This window comes from Lepidochelys olivacea (genome assembly GCF_965140295.1).
Source record: "Lepidochelys olivacea isolate rLepOli2 genome assembly, chromosome: 2".
In the NCBI taxonomy this organism is placed as follows: domain Eukaryota; kingdom Metazoa; phylum Chordata; order Testudines; family Cheloniidae; genus Lepidochelys; species Lepidochelys olivacea.
In genome coordinates, this window is record NC_140412.1 from 176,798,844 (window position 1) to 176,819,174 (window position 20,331).

Sequence of the window (20,331 nt, forward strand, 5' to 3'; positions counted from 1 at the left end):
AAACCTGAGGCTCCTAGTTGCAACCAACGTGCTTTCACCACTCCCCAACTGGCCCAGTTGTACCCTGAAGGTGAGAAAGGGTTGCACAAGCAGGGATCACATTTTCCAACTACTAATATAACTATTTCCTTTCAAAGTAAGCACTCATAGCCTGACAGGGGCTCTGTTACAGAGGGACAGAAAGATTCCCTGGGCAGTACCATTGGATCCTCACACTGAAATCTAGCATCAAGGTGGCACCATCATTACAGGACTGCCTAATAACTAGAACAGGCCAAAAAATGAGAACATTTTTTTCTGAAAATTTTCATGGAAAAATGTCAAGATCAGAAAATTTCCAAGCAGCTCTACTCCCCCTAATGAACATTTTATTCATAGGGTACTCAAACCCACAGGCCTCTGTGCAAATAACAAAACATAGTTAATCACAGAAGCAAGATACTTATATTGATGGATTAAATACAGCATGTAAAAGGTTAAGTCCTGCTGGAAAGCTGAGATCTAAAACCGTGATAACAATTTCTTCCTCCATCCCATGGTTTCCCTTTCTCTGTCTTGTTGTGTATTATTATCTGTTTATTTATTTTGCTATTATGATGTTGCCATCATTTCTCACTTAAAATTTGTTATGATCTGGAAAATACCTTCTCCCTTCCCCCCGCCGACAACAGTCATGAACACAAGAACTAAATCAGTCTAAAACCATGTGTACCGTGTAAAGCAAAAACTTGGTGTGCCTGAAGGTTGGATATGACACAATCAGAAACTCTATATGGTGCTATTTTTTTTTGCGGCCAGTGGAAGAAGTAATGCTTAATGTGAGTCCTTGCTGATATTCAGAAAGGTCCTGATTCAACAACAATATCTCTCTATGCTATTCTGATATTGACGTAATGGATTCTCAGTGGTGAGCTATGTGGAATACACAGCAGAAAAAGCATTTTTACAGACTGGCTGCCAATAAATTCTTATTAGTGGACAAGACTGTGACTTGGAATATGTACCCTGTGAAAGGGAGTAAGCATGACCAGAATCTCCTCCCACCCTTATATACCTATGTGGGCTAAGCACACCTTGGATCTGGGTAGATAGGAGTAAGCAGAGCTACTCCCTGCCTGGAGTAGGTGATGTGGGAGTGTGAAGAACCTTAACTCTCCCGGAGTCATTCTATGGGAGGAGATGATCCTTTAATAGTGTAGGCCAGTAGTAAATGACTTCACACTCTAGGAGCAAAGGGAAAGCAGGGCAGGGATTGTGCTTCTGCCATGGGGGGTAGCTTATGTACTATCCTTTGCTCATGACCCTGCCTAAAGGCCCAGTCTAGCCCTAAAAGAATTCAAGCCTCTGTAGGTGAAAAGAATGTAAACAAAAAATTCAGCTCTCTGTAAATAAGGCATTACCGAAGAAGCCAATACCTGGATGGATAGAAGAAGTTATCTCAAACCGAAACTGCAGCTGACCGCTGACGTGATCTGTTGGAAGCCTACGTCCCAGAGTGTAGCTGACAACCCTGTCCCTGTAAGAAAGCAAGTACTGTTACAGAGATTGTAAACTCATCCACTATCTACAGCGAATGGAGAAAGCTGCTGTATCCTTCACAAACACCTGACATTTTCAAAGGTGATTCACACTGTATTATTTCAACCTGCAGTGCGGGCATGTCTGAGAGCATGAGGGAAGGAATAGCTGGGAAGCGGGGGGCCAATGTCTCCAACTACAGTGCAAAGATTCAGTTAAGTTAGTAACCCAGGTCTGCTGGGATATATGTGGTGGCAAGTCTTCCCTGCCTGATGATCTGACCATGTCAAACTCCTCTTCAGATCCCTGCATTTCCTTTCCCTTTCCTTCTGTATCAAATTCAAGCTCTTTGTCTTTGCCTTCAAAGTCCTGTACAGCCTGACTCCCTGTACCTGCTTCTCTGTTCTTGCTTCATTTCTGCTCTCTTCTTCGCTCTTCGAGCTACTCAGCTGACTGCCCCTTCATGTCTTCCTCCCACTCCTGTTTCCATGCCGTTGATACACCTAGAGCACATCCCTGGGCAGTCATGATGCCTGCACCCTTTCTTTCTTCCAGTCCCTCTTGAAGACACACTTTATCCAAAAGTCCCACAGCCCCACTCAGAGAAGAGTGAAACTAGAAAAAAGATGATCTGCTCATTGCCCCCATCTGAAGCTTAGTCAATGTTTGTAAAACTACTGAGCGTGAAGAGTGTTAAATCTGTATGCCTTCTGGAGAAGCACATTTTAATTTCCATTTGGTGCTGCATATGCTCCCAGGGTAGTTTTATGTACATTTATAACTTGAATAAATGAGATTATTCTAGTATTCATGTAAACCTGGGGATTGTGTATTTGTTGTCTCCATACTTGTAGATATGTCTTTCACTGAGTTTGCTTGCTTCAAAGAACCATGTGTAGAGACAAAATAAAGCAAGGTTTGGGACTCATCAGAAAACAAAACCATTGCACTCAGCAAGGACTTTTACTAGAGAGTCCTAAGTTTATAACAAGGAAGTAAATTCTAACTTAAACCAGCATCATTAATCAGACAAATCCCTGTCAAGTAAGTAATTTCATTTGAGCAAGATTATTTGACTATATCATGCTGTTTCAGCCATGGACTTTGCTCTCCTTTTCACAGTGGCAGTGTGAGCCTTCAGTAACATAAAAGTCACACAGATAACAGATTTACCCTATAGCATGTCTCTCCAGCAGGCGTTGCACTGGCATGGAAAGTTTCCCCAAGAAGCGTTTAATGATCGGCCGGCTCTTTGCAAACTTGTCCTTAACTTCTATTTCCAGAACATCCGTGGGAACGGAAACAAAGCTGAACTGCTATGATAATAAAAAGAACATGGAATAAGTGGCTTAGGCATGTGAAGTTCAAGTTTACTAACACAACAGGAAGCAGGTTCATAGAACCAGGACAAAACCAATACTAAGGGAACATAAGAACATAAGAATGACCATACTGAGTCAGACCAAAGGTCCATCCAGCCTAGTATCCTGTCTGCCGACAGTGGCCAATGTCAGGTGCCCCAGAGGGAGTGAACCTAACAGGTAACGATCAAGTGATCTCTCTCCTGCCATCCAGCTCCACCCTCTGACAAACAGAGGCTAGGGACACCATTCCTTACCCATTCTGGCTAATAGCCATTAATGGACTTAACCTCCATGAATTTATCTAGTTCTCTTTTAAACCCTGTTATAGTCCTAGCTTTCACAACCTCCTCAGGCAAGGAGTTCCACAGGTTGACTGTGCGCAGTGTGAAGAAGAACTTCCTTTTATTTGTTTTAAACCTGCTGCCCATTAATTTCATTTGGTGGCCCCTATTTCTTATATTATGGGAACAAGTAAATAACTTTTCCTTATTCACTTTCTCCACATCACTCATGATTTTATATACTTCTATCATATCCCCCCTTAGTCTCCTCTTTTCCAGGCTGAAAAGTCCTAGTTTCTTTAATCTCCCCTCATATGGGACTCATTCCAACCCCTCTAATCATTTTAGTTGCCCTTCTCGGAACCTTTTCTAATGCCAGTATATCTTTTTTGAGATGAGGAGACCACATCTGTATACAGTATTCAAGATGTGGGCATACCATGGATTTATATAAGGGCAATAAGATATTCTCCATCTGTCTATACATATAAGGGCAAGAAGATATTCACGGCATGTCTACGTGGTGATTTAGTGTGTGGCAAGCCAGCGTGCAAGTCAACAGCACTCTGGCCGGACACGTAGTAACTGTACACACGGATCATGCCGCCCCTGCACAAAAAGTTCCGTAGTGTGCTTTGACCTACTGCTAATTGAAAAGGGAGATCACAGCGCACTGTAGAACTGTTAGTGTGCGGTAGCACTGTCCACTTAGTGCATGGTGTACTGTAGATTCACACCCCATCTTACCATGCACTAAACTACTGTACAGACAAGACCTCTATTAAAATGTGCTCTTGGATCCCAGCGTCCAAACCTGTAAGATACAGAGCCCTGAGTCAGAGAGGCTGAGTAGGAGCAACTCACAGGAAATGCTCAAACTTTGAAGGATCAGGCCTCTACAGTTTGCAGGGAGTGGATACTAGCAGGAATTATGCACATCAATACATTTGTTATTTACACTCCAGTAATGCTCCACAGCCCTCATCAGAACTCCATTGTGGTAAGCATTTTACAAACAAATATCACAGTAGCAGTCTCTGTCCTAAAAATTATAATTGACCCAAACACATTGGGCCAAATTTTGCATTTCTCCACAAATTCAGTCCCAGTGAAGCCCTTACTTTCAGAAAAAAAAGAAAAAAGAAGTTGCAAGTAAATACAATTCTGCTGACAAACAATGTGAATATCTAGGTGTAAGATATATAGTAATAATAGTATAATATTGTCCAAGAACATTGCTTTTGGAAGTGTGAAAAATGATGATAGCAATTTACTCACAAATCCATCATGTCTCCCGTGCTACCCCAATTCGAGGTGTTGGCTTCACCACCCGAGAGTCTGTAGTTTTCATTTTATCCAACGGACAGGTACAGAACAGGCAGAAACACAACCTCCACATCACCTGCCTCCACAGTGTGCCTCAGCCCTGAATTGGCAGGACAACTCCAGAGCAGAGAGATTTGTTTTCATGCCCCTTCAGTGTTTCATCTCTTTGCCAAGACTGCAACGTCAGTGACCGTGCCAATTGTGGTGGTGCTTTTGTGCTGTGGACCATTGTCTAGGAACCAGAGTGATACTATCAACTTATTTCACACTGGCCCCCCAAGAGTCATCAGATATTATTAATTCTCTGAGATCTGAGTCAGTGATCTCAAAGAGAAGGGTGCTCAGCTACATATTTTTCAATCAAGTTTACATGTGTACATAGCACTGTAAAAAGCATTTGGACAGTGCTAAATGCAAACTTGAGAGTGGGGGGGGGGTAAATTTCAAGCTGGAGAGCATGCACACTTTCCATCCCTAAGACAATCAGGGCAGCTGCACCAGAGGGGACGTTGGCCCCTGTGAAGGAGAGTTTTGAAAAACAGTCGAGGCTCAGTCGGTGCCCTAACAGCAGACACTGCCCAGGAGGAATACCCAATAGCACGTCTCCTGGTGGAGTTGCCCTTGCCCTTTCCTGGATATTGGAATTCACTTCTGGGGCAGTTCAGCCTAACTCTGGATTCCTACCAGTGTGGGAGTGGATGGTGACTTGCCCCACTGCACCTCTGCTCCAAGTGGATTTACTGCTTTTAGTGAGTTATAAACAAAGGGAGGGAATCTCATGGCGGTGTATAAATGGCTTTGAATGAACATGGGACTGTTGCTTGATTTTACCTAAAAGGCCACTGTCCACACAGTATCAAAGTAGTGTATTAAATGAGTCCTAAGGTGCCTGAAATAATTATCTAACACTCCCACTGTCAATGGCAATCCAGGTTATTAAGGCTTGAAGTTAAGCGCAGACTTAAGTACTTTGCTGAATTAGAGCCTGAGTACGCACAACTTCTAATGAAGTCAAAAGGAGCTGCACGTCTGACAATGAGGTCTTCAAGTTACTCACACGTGAGCAGCCAGGATGTTTGATCAGCAAAGCTGCAGTGTGCCTATGGCAAGAATTGCAAATAAGCAGAGAAATAAAACTAAAAGAAGTGCTAGTACATATTTTTGTCCACACTTTCTACACATTTTCTGCAATATATTAGAGAAGAGAGTAAGTTTTGCAAAGCAGAGATCAGCAGTATTCCAGGCATATTGAAAATTGTATAATTCTTTGTTATTATTATTACTATTGTAACCGCTTGATATAGCCCCAAGGCAACTGGCTGCTCCATGACACTCATAAAGAATTCAGAACAGGGGAATTAACCAGTAGATGAATGACATTATAGTAAATGCCTCAATTTGTCATTTAATAAAGTTGTAAATGATTAGGCTGTTGACACTTTCAATACAAAAACATCTCCAAGGAGTAGAACATGTATGCACACATGCAAAATAAAGATCAATCATTCTTAAATGGAAAGTACAAACTGCATTAATGATTTAAATGATCCCCTCGTCGTTAACCCTTTGTGATATTGTGTAAATCTGACGTAAATCAGAATTAACATGAAAATATATTTCTTTGACTTTGGAGTGGAACCAATCCTGATAGTTCCATTTTTATTCAAGGAGAAAAGTTAACGTTGTACAGGCGCATTAGCAGTAGCTTTGCAAGGGTAGGCAATGAAGTTAGGAGCCTAAATACCTCTGAGGATCTGGGCCATTATTGTGTTGGGTAAGGTGTGTTGAAAGCAACTCAGGGAAGTAACTCTATTTGCAAGGACAGGCACTGGTCTGAGAAAAAGTTAAGATACGGTGAAGTCCAATCTATCAAACAATATTTTGATCATGTTAGGGGACAACCATGCCATAGTCTGATCCCCTGGCATGACTGTATTTGTCGTACAGAGGGCCTCTTCTGACTCATAGACTTTAAGGCAAGAAGACCATCTAGTCCGAAAACCTACACATCACAAGCCGCAGAACCTCACCCACTCACTCCTGTAATAGGCCCATAACCTCTGGCTGAGTTACTGAAGTCCTCAAATCATGATTTAAAGACTTCAAGTTACAGAGAATCCACCATTTACTCTAGTTTAAACCAGCAAGGAACCTGTGCCCCATGCTGCAGAGAAAGGTGAACCCCCCCCGCCCCAAGGTTTCCGTTAATCTGATCTGGGGGAAAATTCCTTCCCTACCTCCCTAATATGGCAATCAATTAGATGCTGAGCTTGTGAGCAAGACCCACCAGCCAGACACCTGGGAAACAATTCTCTGTAGTAACTCAGCACCCTCCCCATCTAGATTCCCATCTCTGGCTTTTAAAGATATTTGCTAATAGCAGTAGCGGATGGGCCACATGCCACTGTATACAATATCATTTTATCGTCTTCTCCATAAACTTATCAAGCTCAGTCTTGAAACAAGTTAGATTTTTTGCCCCCACTGCTCCCTTGGAAGGCTGTTCCAAAATTTCACTTCTCTGACAGTTAGAAACCTTCCTCTAATTTCAAGTCTAAACTTGTTGGTGGCCCGTAACTTAAATAACTGTTCTCCCTCACTGATGTATTTTTAGAAAGCAATTATATCTCCCCTCAATCTTTGTTTTGTTAGGTTAAATAAGCCAAGGTCCTTAAGTCTCCTTTATAAGGTAGGTTCTCCATTCCTTTGATCACCCTAGTAACCCTTCTTTGCACCTGTTTCAGTTTGAATTCATTTTTCTTAAACATGGGAGACCAGAATTGCACACAGTATTCCAGACAAAGTCTCACAAGTGCCTAGTATAATGGTAATAGCACTCACCCATCTCTACTGGAAATACCTCCCCTGATGTACCCTAGGATTGCATTAGCCTTTTTCACAGCCACATCACATTGGCGGCTCATAGTCATCCTTTGATTGACCAATATCCAGGTCTTTCTCTTCCTCTGTCATTTGCAACTGATAAATCCCCAGCTTTCAGCAAAAATTTTTTGTTGTTAGTCCCTAAGTGCATGACCTTGCATTTTGCACTATTAAATTTCATCCCATTACTCCAATTTTCAAGGTTCTCCAAATCTTCTTGTATGATATTCTGGTCCTCTTCTCTTCCAGAAATACCTCCCAAATTTTGTATCATCTGCAAATTTTATCAACACATTCTCCCTTTTTGTCCCAAAACCAATCCTTGAGGAACTCCACTCGCAATCTCCCTCCAGCCTGACAGTTGACCTGTCAGCACATAGTCTCCCCTTTAACTAGTTCCTTACTTACCTTTCAATTCTCATATTAATCCCCATCTTCTCCAATTTAACTAATAATTTCCTATGTGGAACTGTCTTAAATATAGGTACAATATTTGCATTTCCCAGTCATAGGGTATGACCCCTGAGTTCACAGATTCATGAAAAAGCCTTGCTATTGGGTTTGCGATTTCATGTGTCTTTTAATATTCTTGGATGGACATTACTTTGGCACCCTGATTTGGTCGCATTAAGCTATTTGAGTCTGGCTTCCTCCATGGATGTGACAATTTCTACTTCCATATCCTCATTTCCATTAGCCATCCTGTCACTTTCCCCAAGTTTCTCATTACTGTTCTTAAAAACTGAGGCAAATATTCATTTAGGTGTTGAGCCATACTTAGATTGTCTATAATCTCCACCCCATCCTCAGTACTTAGAGGTCCCACTTCTTCTTTTCCTGTTTTCTTTTAGTTTATATGGCTAAAGAATCTTTTACTATTGGTTTTAGTTTCTTTTGCAAGGTCTAGCTCTGCTGGCTTTTGACAGTTCTCACTTTATCCCTACATCTTCTGGCCTCTGATCCATCCATTATTCCATTCCTTCTAGGCCTTCTGCTTTCTCTTAATAACCTGTTTGAGATGCTTGCTCATCCAGTTTGATCTTCAACCTTTCCCTATGATTTTTCCTCTTGCTTGGGATACAGGCTCCAGATAGTTTCTGCAACTTTGACTTAAAGTAATTCCAAGCCTTCTCCACGTTCAGATCCCTGAATCCTTCAATCCCAACTTCCCTAACTAATTCCCTTAATTTTTTAAAGTTTGCCCTTTTGAAATCCAGGGTCCTAGTTGCAGACCTATTCTTATTTATTCTTCCATTTAGTTTCAACTGAACTAACCTATGGCCACTCACGCAAAGGTTGTCCTCTACAACCAGTTCTTCTGTGAGGTCCTTGCTATTTAACAATTGGGAAATTAAAGTCTTCCATAATCACAGTAGAATTAATTTCATTTAAATATTAAAGATGTCTCTATTCATATCCAGATTGGATCCTGGGGGTCTGTAGCAGACCCCAAGCACTATTCCAGAGGGTCTCTGTTAACTTTCTTACCCAAAGTGATTTTTGATCCAAACAGATTCTGTTTTATCCATTCCATCACTTCTAATTTCTTTAGTCTTCTTCATCATTAAAATACAGTGCTACTCCACCACCTTTACCTTTATTTCTCTTTCCTGAACAGCACATAAACTTCAATACCTGTACTCCAGTACACGTATATGAGTACTATTCCACCATATTTCGTTATCTCTATAATACCTGGTTTCACTTCCTGCACCAGTAATTCTATTTCCTCCATTTTGTTACTCAGTCTCCTGCATTGGTGTAGAGACATTTTAGTTGTTTCTGCTTGGCTTCACCCAGATTCCTTACGCAACTAGGTGAAGTCATTTTACTGCTAGTATTGCCTACCTGACTGTTACTCTCTTTCCTCTTGTTGTCCATTCTCCCACCCTCTCTTGTTCCTTTCTCCATTGCAGAATCCTTTCTTACTTGATTTTCCTACCACTCAACATTAGAACCAGGTGTGGCAATTAGATGAGCATCTCCCTAGTTTAAAGGTCTCTTAATCAATTGTGCCAACTTCCTTCCCAGCACTCAATTTCCCTCCCTAGTCAGGTGGAGTTCATCGCATGATAGCAGTCCTTTCTCTCTGTGAATGCTTCCCAGTGGTCAAACACCACAATGCCCTCCTTACAGCACCATTGCCTGAGCCATCTGTTGATCATCATAATCTTGTCTTGCCTTCCCTCTTCTTCTCTAGGCACAAGTAGAATCCCACTGAAGATACGTGAGCCTCCATTTGTTTAAACATCTTCCCCAGTCTTGCGTAGTCTTCCTTCATGCATCCCAGGGAGAATCTAGCAGTATCATTTCTTTCTATGTGAAGGACAATTAGTAGATTGTTTCCTGCTCCCATTAGGAGCCTCTTCAGCCTCAGGTCCACATCCCATATCTTAGCTCTCGGCAGACAACACATTCTTTTCTTCTCTTGATGGTGTTGATGCAATTCTCTGGCCTTCCCCCTTCTGTTCTTTCTGGCTGCAAATTGTCTTGTCTTCTGTTCTTACTTGCAATCTTCTGCAAGTCATCCTCTATCCTCCTAGGGCTCCGAACCATGGCTACCTCCATTAACTCTTTCCTTCTCTTCTTCCTTGCACTCCAATCTTCTGTTACTGTCTGCCTATCCCCTTCATTTTGCACCTCAACGAGCCTGTTCCTCAGCAATATTTCTCCTTTGATGGCCAGTCTTTTCCTCGGCCTTGTTCTCATAGTCACATGCTTCCACTGACTACTTTCCTCATCCAGCAGGTTACTCTCACAATTCTCTTGTCCAACATGCATCTTCAAGTCTTGAGTTTTCCCTTCAGCCTCCTGTCTCCTTCCCTTCAACATCTGCTCAAATCTCCTTCACAACTCAACCATAGTTTCTAGCTTCATTTCCAAACCTCAGATCTTCTCTTCTGTCAGACCTATCAAGCAGCACTTCCCACAAACAAAGCACCTTTCATGTACCCTTTCCAGAATAATGTACATCCTGCCGGTCCCCAACCACAAATGCCAAACTCTCCTTCTACTTGCAGAGTACAATGCTTTAAGAATTATAGTGGCTGTAAGGAGTAATTGCACTTTTGAGATCTGGAACATTTTGGCAAAAAATTTTGCCAGAAGGAACCAATTGCAGCTGGAGTTAAAGGAGTGAACCCAAGAACAAAAGTGGGGTTGGTGGTAGCTTCCAAATAATGACCTATTTACTGTGCTAACACAATTCATTTTTGTTAATATTTGCTGCTGTGGTTCTCATCCAATTAAGGTCAATGGCCAAGATTCGCAAAAGTGGCTAATGATTTTGGCTGTCTCAGTTTTAGGGCACACAAATTGACACACCTTAACAAGGCCTTTTGAGTGTAAGAGCTGTGCACTCTCCTTCTGAAAATAAGCCCCTTTAAGATGTCTCTAGTTGGGCCCCTAAAAACTGAGACATCCGGAATCACTAATCACTTTTGAAAATGTGGGCCCTAAAAGGTATTTAATTAAAGACAAGATTGGCATATTTGGATCTGGAAATATAACAATACCAAATCCTAACTTACACCCTATTCTTAACTACTGCCACCCTTCATGCTGACCCCTTCATCTTAGCTGGTAACCTTGCTGATCCCTTCATCTTAGCTGGTAACATTTCTTGCAACCCCTATGATGGGATGATTTTGCATTACCCCAAAACTGGCCCTTTATATCTTTGAAGAGCAAGAAGGACCATGAGTTTTGTGGTCTCTTTCAAAAGGCAACTCCTATCAGCCAATATAAAATGCTAGTAACTGCTACTGGCTGTAATAAGCATGATGTCTTTTTGTTGGTCTAGTATTTGCAAACTGTCACACAAAAGCAGCTAGTCTGCTTTTTTTGTGAAGCAAAGATGACAGCTTAGGCTGCATATCTATGAATAAAAAAGAGCATGATTATGAATTCTGCGGTACCCTTAGGTGCACATTGAATGATGTTGCAATGAATAATTCATTCCAAGAGTGCTGAGAGAAGGCAGCTGTGTGATCACAACCTGAAATAAAAATTGACTCTTTATGCAGGAAGATGTCGGTTAATATTGCTCCCACATGTGCCCACAAACCGCTCCACTTTTAACCTCAGCTATAACCCGAAGGGATTCATTGTAAGAATAATTAATTTGCTATCTTCAGTGTTACTAACTCACAATTTTTATTGTGAGTCGCACAATATTTGGTGCTTTTCTTAAAGCCTCAGCTCCTGGAGTCACGTGGTTACATGAGAATCTCTGCTTTCATAGTAAGTTTCTGTCCTTCGTGGCTGCAGAGAGTCAAAACTGGGACTTAGGCTCCCTGATTATGGTGTTGAAGTGTCTAAGTGCTTTCATGGATCCCACCTATACCCTACAAATCACAATGTAAATAATTTTTACAAATGTAGCAGAATATCTTGAAATGCTCACACAGCCTGTATTGTCCACAGTTGCTGCCCACACGTATTCCCAGGGACCCCTTCGCTAAACAATCTCCAGTCCTTGAATCATATCAACAAAGAAAACAACAGTCAATATTTGCTATTGGAGTGAATGGGAAAAGATGTATTCCAGCTCACAGCCTGACTGCCAGCTAGGGGAGGGTCTAGAGTGAGTGAGGGGCATGGAGGAAGGAATACTTATCCCCTCAAGGAGTGAAGCAGTATCCATCTGTTTTGCAGTCACTACTGCAGCCTCAGGATTAGACCAATACACTACTCTAATCACATTCAGTTCCCAGTAGGGACGTTTCAGTCAAAGGCCTTTTACAAACAGGTAAAAATAGACAGCGCTAAAAAAGCAACACAGGTCTTTGGCCAGAATATCTGTTGTGAATTGAATCTGTCTTGAGTAGTCCATTTATAGATACTTGCTAATAAAAGTAAGAGCTGAGTCTTGTTTTCCTTGTTGATATTGTTGTGATTTATGGAAATTGACCTGCACAGTGAGTGCTGGGTTATATGCAAGCAACGGAGTTAGAAAACATAAACATTCAAAGCAATTACAATTGTGCAAACCCAACAATTTTCTTCTGGTGATATTCATAAGTTTGACCTAACGCAAAGTGTCACCATTTCCACCAGCAAACTCAGCTTTTTGCAGGAATTTCATCATTTTTGTAGCAAACTACTGGAGTTTATACCTATGAACACTTCCTTTCATTTCTGAATTTGTATGTTTAGCACTTTTATGTAGCTCTTTGGCCTGTACCTAAACAAAATCTTCATCAAGACAGAGTGAAGGCTATAAATAATGTACAAAGAATCTCATTAGAACACTGCAGAGCAAAAGTCCAAAAGATTGAGACACTCTGTGTTAAAATTCTACCACCTTTTTTTCTGCCTCAGGATCCTGCTGCAATGGACTGAGGTTTTCCGTCCAGATCCTGCAAACACTTATGCACGTGCTGATCTTTAAGCACCTAACAGTCAATAAACCTAATTATGTGCCTTGCATAATGACAGGTTTCAGAGTAACAGCCGTGTTAGTCTGTATTTGCAAAAAGAAAAGGAGTACTTGTGGCACCTTAGAGACTAACCAATTTATTACCAACAGGAGAGTGGGGTTTTTTTGGGGGGGGGGATGTGGGGAGGAGAAAACCTGGATTTGTGCTGGAAATGGCCCACCTTGATTATCATACACATTGTAAGGAGAGTGATCACTTTACATAAGCTATTACCAGCAGGAGAGTGGGGTGGGGGGAGAGAAAACCTTTTGTAGTGATAATCACCCATTTTTTCATGGTTTGTGTGTATAAAATGTCTTCTGTATTTTCCACAGTATGCATCCGATGAAGTGAGCTGTAGCTCACGAACGCTTATGCTCAAATAAATTGGTTAGTCTCTAAGGTGCCACAAGTACTCCTTTTCTTTTTGCTAATTACGTGAAAAGCAGTTGAGCTACTTGTTATGTCCCAGATCCTGCAAACATGCATGTTTGTTTAACTTTAAGCACATTTTTAACAAGGAAATAACAATGCATATGCTCATGTCAGGTCTCCACAGTCCTCTGTGAGGAATGAATGAAGTCTTGACCTGTTTCAGAGGATGAGGTGCTCAGTAGTTTTTGGACAGTATATGTAGAATACATCAGAAAATGGATATTTATTAGCATATTGCTGGTGAGGCTTCTGACACATATCGGGAGGGTGAATTATATACCTTCTCCAGGGCTAATGCACTAAACGAATAGGAAATTACTAAACCATGAAATTTTTGAGATACAAAATTTTATCAAATTTTTAAGGCTTTCCAAAAAGTGAAACCAAACTAACCAACCAAACAGGAAATAGTTCCCTCTCCCTTATTTTGTAATTCAAAAGTGGCTGGATGGATTTTGCCTGTGATTTTAGTGAAACAATGTCAGTACTACATCAGTTAAGCAAAGCTCAAGGGAAGTCACAGATTTCAGCACTACAATGAAACCCAGCTGCAGACTTGGGGTTAAAAAAGCAAGGAAAATGATTTGTTTATTGGTTGTTTATTGATTTGGACACAGACGAATGGAGGCTATTTGAAAAGGAATAAGAAGATTTTAAAATCACGGCTAGAATACAGTAATTTTACTTTTCATTCTATAGAGCCATCTGGACTCCAGTAAGAACTCATGGACTCAGATGTTTGTTGGTCATCTGATTCCAGTAAACATTGCTCTAAAAGTATGAAGAAAATTACTTAGTTTCTTAGAAGAAAAGTTACTTAGGTTACCCAAAGGGATTGCTTGTCTCACTTGTGCTGAAGGCTGGCCCTGAGAATATAGCCACTGCCTGGTGTGTGAGTGAGTAGATAGCAAGCAGAAAATAAAATCTACACTGTTCTAACTAACCTGATCCACTAACTACCCATAATGTTGTGTCAGGCAGGGTGTGTTGCTTTACATGTCACATCAGGTATGACCTAATGCAAAATGACTGATGCAACTTGAGATAATGGGCACCCTCGGCAAAGCATATGGCAGAGTTATGCTTTTTCCCTTCTTCTGCTGAAAAATTAATATTAAACAAAACTGGCTAAAATCTGTGGGCACATTAAAAAGCTGGAACTTCAGAACAAGTCGATATATTTGTTCTTTGATGTCTTGTGCAATTACTTCCATTTTCGCAATGGGGTTGCATCTCTGCAGAACTCTGATTGCTAAGCAAAGATGGTGCAGTTTTTTTAAAATGTGTTCAGTTCATGCTTGAGGGTACATACACTGGAGGGTAGGGATAGGATACAGAGGGATTGGGCCAAAATAAATCTGTTGAGGTTCAACAAGGACAAATGCAGAGTCCTGCACTTAGGACGGAAGAATTCCATGCACTGTTACAGACTAGGGACCGAGTGGCTAGGCAGCAGTTCTGCAGAAAAGGACCTAGGGGTTACAGAGAAGCTTGATTTGAGTCAACAGTGTGCCCTTGTTGCCAAGAAGGCTAACGGCATTTGGGCGGTTGTCGGAACATTGCCAGCAGATTGAGTGATGTGATCATTCCCCTCTATTTGGCATTGGTGAGGCCTCATCTGGAGTACTGTGTCCAGTTTTGGGCCCTACACTACAAGAAGGATGTGGAAAAATTGGAATGAGTCCAGCGGAGGGCAACAAAAATGATTAGGGGGCTGGAGCACATGTTTTATGAGGAGAGGCTGAGGGAACTGGGATTATTTAGTCTACAGAAGAGAAGAATGGGGGGGATTTGATAGCTGCTTTCAACTACGTGAAAGGGGGTTCCAAAGATGATGGATCTAGACTGTTCTCCATGGTAGCAGATGACAGAACAAGGAGTAATGGTCTCAAGCTGCAGTGAGGGAGGTTTAGGTCAGATATTAGGAAAAATCTTTTCACTAGGAGGGTGGTGAAGCACTGGAATGGGTTACCTAGGGAGGTAGTGGAATCTCCTTCCTTAGAGGTTTCTAAGGTCAGGCTTGACGAACTGCTGGTTGGGATGATTTAGTTGGGGATTGGTTCTGCTTTGAGCAGGAAGTTGGAATGGATGACCTCCTGAAGTCCCTTCCAACCCTGATATTCTATGATTCTGTGATTCGTTAGACACTTCTTTTCTGTCTCCTGAAGAAATGTACAAGTCAGTAGGAGGGGAAAATCAGAAAAAATAACCCCAGAGTAGGGGGAGCAAAATCACATATGAAACTTTTTGGCTCTTCAAAAGTATATTCTTCTAATTTGGCTCAGGTCAGTAGTAAATGAAAGTCATTACAAGCTGATGGCTGTATTGGGACTGGTGTAAAATGGGTTGGTGATCTCAGTCTAGCTTCTATTGCACAAATGCCTATATCACAAAACCCACCACTGCAACTAGCACTAATTATCATTTTTGTTGGCAGTCTCACCAGAGATGATAAGGACTGGAGGGATACGGAGACTGGTTTGAAAATCCACCTCCACTTTTCAACAGAGGGAGCAACCACAGAGTGTGATGGGGTGGCCTGCCCCTTCCAGGGTCGGAAGCCTGGAGCTGACCTGCGCTCATCTAATTAGCCACCTGGGATGGAGTCTAGGATTAATTAGCAGAACCAGCTGGGTATGGAGGAGCTGATTCTCCTATAAAGAGCAGCTGGAAGCTTCAAAGAAAGGAAGCAGTAAAGAGACTATAGAAAGTGAAAAAGGCTGCTGCAGGGAAGACCCTAAGACTAGAAGAACTACTTCAGCTAGGAAGGGCCTGGTAGGTAGCCTGGTAAGGCAGAAAGGACCCTGAGACACCAAGGAAGTTTGGGAATGTGCCTACCCTAAGGCTGGGGGGAGACATTTGTGTTTAATTTTTAACTAAGACCCTAAGGAGGGCTGTTGTCAAAGAACTCATGAAAGCCTATTTGGATTTTATTTGTGAGGAGAGGAGAAAGTGAAGCAGGTCACCTGCAGAGTGATCCCTGGCTATGAGGGGGTGCTCGGGAGGCAGCTGGCCCAGTTTAACTAAACCACAATGCCATGGCCTGCAAGAAGAGCAGAGTGCACAGCCTGCCATGATGGAATGGTGTTAATTATGCACCATGAAGAACCCTCTGGGTTCTTGGGATCAGAGGGGAAAAATGGTTTAACCCCAGAGAGCTAAAGAAGTAATTTGCTTATAAATATATTCATATTTAAAACAAGTGTTTAGGAAAACTGAATACTATTGCAGAACCTGTGTTTGGTGAGAGCTGCCATCTCAGTGCTACAGGACTGTCTTGCCCTTCCCGCAGCTGGACAGAGCAGGGGGGATAGAAAAAACAGAAATGCCATTCCAGTGGCCACGAGCACAAGCATCAAGGGGAGGGAAGCAGAGCCAAAGTGGAATCATTCTCTCCCGTACCCATGGAAGCCCCCTCACATGAGGAGCATGTGGTTGGGGCTCTTGGAGTAAAGGGATGTAAACGGACACTGTATGGGTCTTCACTGGGGGAACAACATGTCCTCTTTCCCCTGAAAAAGCCATGGGAGTTTTAAAAACCATTAAAAAATACCGTTCTTTAAAACAACTTTGTACTCATCTGATTTTCATGGTTTCTAATGGGACCCTACTTCAAAATCCTACCTCAATGCCTCAAAGTGGTGCAGCAGTGACACTAGCTTCTCTGAATAGCGGAGTGTATTCTTGAGGAGGTTCAAGCATGCTATTAAGGTGTCAGAATCAGGGCTGGCTCCAGGCACCAGCGTTCCAAGCAGGAGCTTGGGGCGACAGTTAGAAAGGGGCGGCAGTGTTTCTCTGTCCCGCCGGCCGCAGCGGCAAATCGGCGGCAGCTTCTCCCTTTTGCCGTCTGCGGTGGCAGTTTTTTTCACTGCTTGGGGCGGCAAAAACTGTACAGCCGGCCCTGGTCAGAATACCAACCCAGGGAGAGGACAGCTGTCCTCCTTCCTGAGGTTGAGTGCTAGCTAAGTTGAGGACGTAAACATGCCACTGACGGCATAGCCAGCAGATGGATGAAGAAATGGCTAAAACAACACAAATAAATGGGCCCCAACTCCTTGTGCGCTCCTCGATCTGTTCTACAATGGTGGTGGGGAGTTCAGTCGACGAGAGGCTGTTAAGAATTTCAGGGGACAGAAAAAGGACTGTCCTATCAGTGTGCACCTATAACTGCAGGACACCAATAAGAGACGATTCAATTTACCATCTCATGGAGGAGAAGGCAAGGACAGCCTGTGACATAAAACGAGTATCTAGAATAAAAAACATTTTGCTGTGTTTCTAAACACCACGATACAACACTTGTACAGTAGCTGTGTTTGCCATTGCAGATCTCCATGCATGGATTTAGCTGTTGGCAATATTTCCACATCGGTGAATCTGCCAAATATAGCCATTATCCAACCTATTCCCAGGATTATTAATGGATTTTTATTGACGTGTACTTTGTACTCCATATGTCATCTTAACGCCTATTCAGTCTAGGACATCTTTCTTAAGATAAGAAAATAACATTACCTCAATATTTAACATATTTCTTATAGTGAACATGAGGAAATACAATTTGATACTGAGGTAAACTCATCTATGTAACTTAGAAAAACTGAGAAGATTTCAAGTTCTTCCACTGTTCTGATGCCAAGAAATGTACAGTAGTAGTTTATTCCTCAGTAATTTAAAAAGGAGTGGGTACCTTTTATTGTACACATGAAGATCTTTCGATCATACATGACAGTCAGATCTTGGATGGATCTGAGAACATAAACTGACACTTTAAAATACTCACTAGGGTTCTGATTCTCCTCTCACTTGCACTGGTTTTATTCCTTGGGCTTCTATAGATTCACATTGTTGAAACTTCAATCAGAATGAAGTACAGTGTGTCAGCTACTGGGAGATTCGTGTGTACGTGCCAGCTAATCCACACACATACTGAGCAGGGGACCTGTTAATGGTCTTCAAATATGTTAAAGGCTGTCATAAAGAGGATGGAGATCAATTGTTCTCCATGTCCACTGAAGGCCGGACAAGAAGTAATGGGCTTAATCTGCAGCAAGGGTGATTTTGGTTAGATATTAGGGAAAACATTCTAACTCTAAGAATAATTACATACTGGAATAGGGTTCCAAGAGCAATTGTGGAATCCCCAATATTGGAGGTTTTTAAGTGCAGGTTAGCCAAATACTTGTCAGGGATGGTCTAGGTATGCTTGGTCATGCCTAGTGTGAGGGGCCGAACTAGTTGACCTCTCATGGTCCCTTCCAGCCCTAAATTTCTAGGATTCTATGTTTACAGTAGTTGCCCTAACCTTGGCTTTCCTTAAAACACGTGAGAGGGGCTACTCTGCAGATACCTTGTAGCAAGTGTCATTTTCAGGTTTCAAGACTGTAACCTGCATTTTACTGCATGTCTGCTCCCCGACCCAACAATGGTTTGTGCATACACAAATTATTCAAACAAATGGATTGCAATGGGGATTTTGTGCGTGCTGCTCACATATGGTACAGAACTCATGGTACACTTTAAATGCTGCCTTTGCAAAATACATCTGCACCCATTTAAAAGGGACATTCCATTCCATTCCAGGGGTTCAAGATAATTATAACATGAAGTCAGCTGATTTTGACGATTAACTCCTAGTTTGTATTTTTCACCAACATTATTCTCATATCTGAATAAACATGGTAAAAACCATCATGGGGGGAAGAGAGGAGAATCACAGAGACAGGCATTTAATAATAATATAAAGGAAATGTGAAATAAATCAGAATAAATCCATTAACTCTGCTTAGAATGGATTTATGTACAAATTAGTTCTTTTATAAGATTGTCAGCGTAGCGGATGATGAGTAGATAAATTAAAACATAGATGACAGGAGGAATGAGGCTCTTGATTTGCAGTTGAATATGCAATATAAGTAAACAGAAATTTTATCTGAGATATCTATCATACCAAAGGGAAGATGTAAGAAGAAGTAAATCTTAAAAGACTACAATTTAGTTTTGATGGGTGAGAACAGAGTTAGTCTTTTAGCTGAATATTTCATCACTAGGTTTTTCATTTCCAATAGTACAGTTAGTCAATTACATTTTTAATGCACCGCAACATTCACCGTCTCCATTATTTAAGGACACAGAAATGTCCACCATTCAAAACCTTCCTGTGCTTGTAATTATTGCCTAATACTATACTATTTGTCTGAACTATACAAACTCACGGGGAATTGTTGTTTCTTAAGCAGCTGGGGCTAAATTCGGCTTGTTCCTATGTGACCGCATAAGAGGAAAGATGGCAAAATGCACATCGTGCTGCTTCTGAGCCAGTGTGGATAGCTATGGGATCCTGTAGTAGTGAGCTCCATTGGCTTAGCAGCTATATATTGTGAATATAATGAAATGTACATTATGACAGGAAGTGTAAAGTATCAGGGAAAAACAATTATTATAAATGCAACCATAGCACATCCATAACTGCTTCAAAAATACTACGGTATTAAACAGTAGCAACACAAAGCATTGCAGCATCACTACTGCAAGCTGCAGAGTTTTGGTCCATAACTGTGGAATAGTGTAGTACTTATATAAAGGATCTACTAGAGGACACTTTGCTCCCAAATTCAGCAGCAACAAAGAGCGCCCTTCGGCCAACTGAGCCAGCCCATAGAATCATAGAATCATAGAATCATAGAATATCAGGGTTGGAAGGGACCCCAGAAGGTCATCTAGTCCAACCCCCTGCTCAAAGCAGGACCAATTCCCAGTTAAATCATCCCAGCCAGGGCTTTGTCAAGCCTGACCTTAAAAACCTCTAAGGAAGGAGATTCTACCACCTCCCTAGGTAACGCATTCCAGTGTTTCACCACCCTCTTAGTGAAAAAGTTTTTCCTAATATCCAATCTAAACCTCCCCCACTGCAACTTGAGACCATTACTCCTCGTTCTGTCATCTGCTACCATTGAGAACAGTCTAGAGCCATCCTCTTTGGAACCCCCTTTCAGGTAGTTGAAAGCAGCTATCAAATCCCCCCTCATTCTTCTCTTCTGCAGGCTAAACAATCCCAGCTCCCTCAGCCTCTCCTCATAACTCATGTGTTCCAGTCCCCTAATC

The 20,331-nt window shown here is 41.8% G+C and overlaps 1 protein-coding gene across 1 annotated transcript in view; it reads right to left on the reverse strand.

Moving 5' to 3' along the window:
- Positions 1-20,331, reverse strand: part of HECW1 (HECT, C2 and WW domain containing E3 ubiquitin protein ligase 1) — a 349,448-nt gene that overhangs the window by 105,535 nt on the left and 223,582 nt on the right. The window contains exons 9-10 of the mRNA XM_084619634.1: positions 2,692-2,834; positions 1,416-1,516 (exon numbers count right to left, since the gene is read on the reverse strand). Of these exons, the coding sequence (XP_084475760.1) occupies positions 1,416-1,516; positions 2,692-2,834 (244 nt within the window). The remainder of the gene's footprint in view (positions 1-1,415; positions 1,517-2,691; positions 2,835-20,331) is intronic.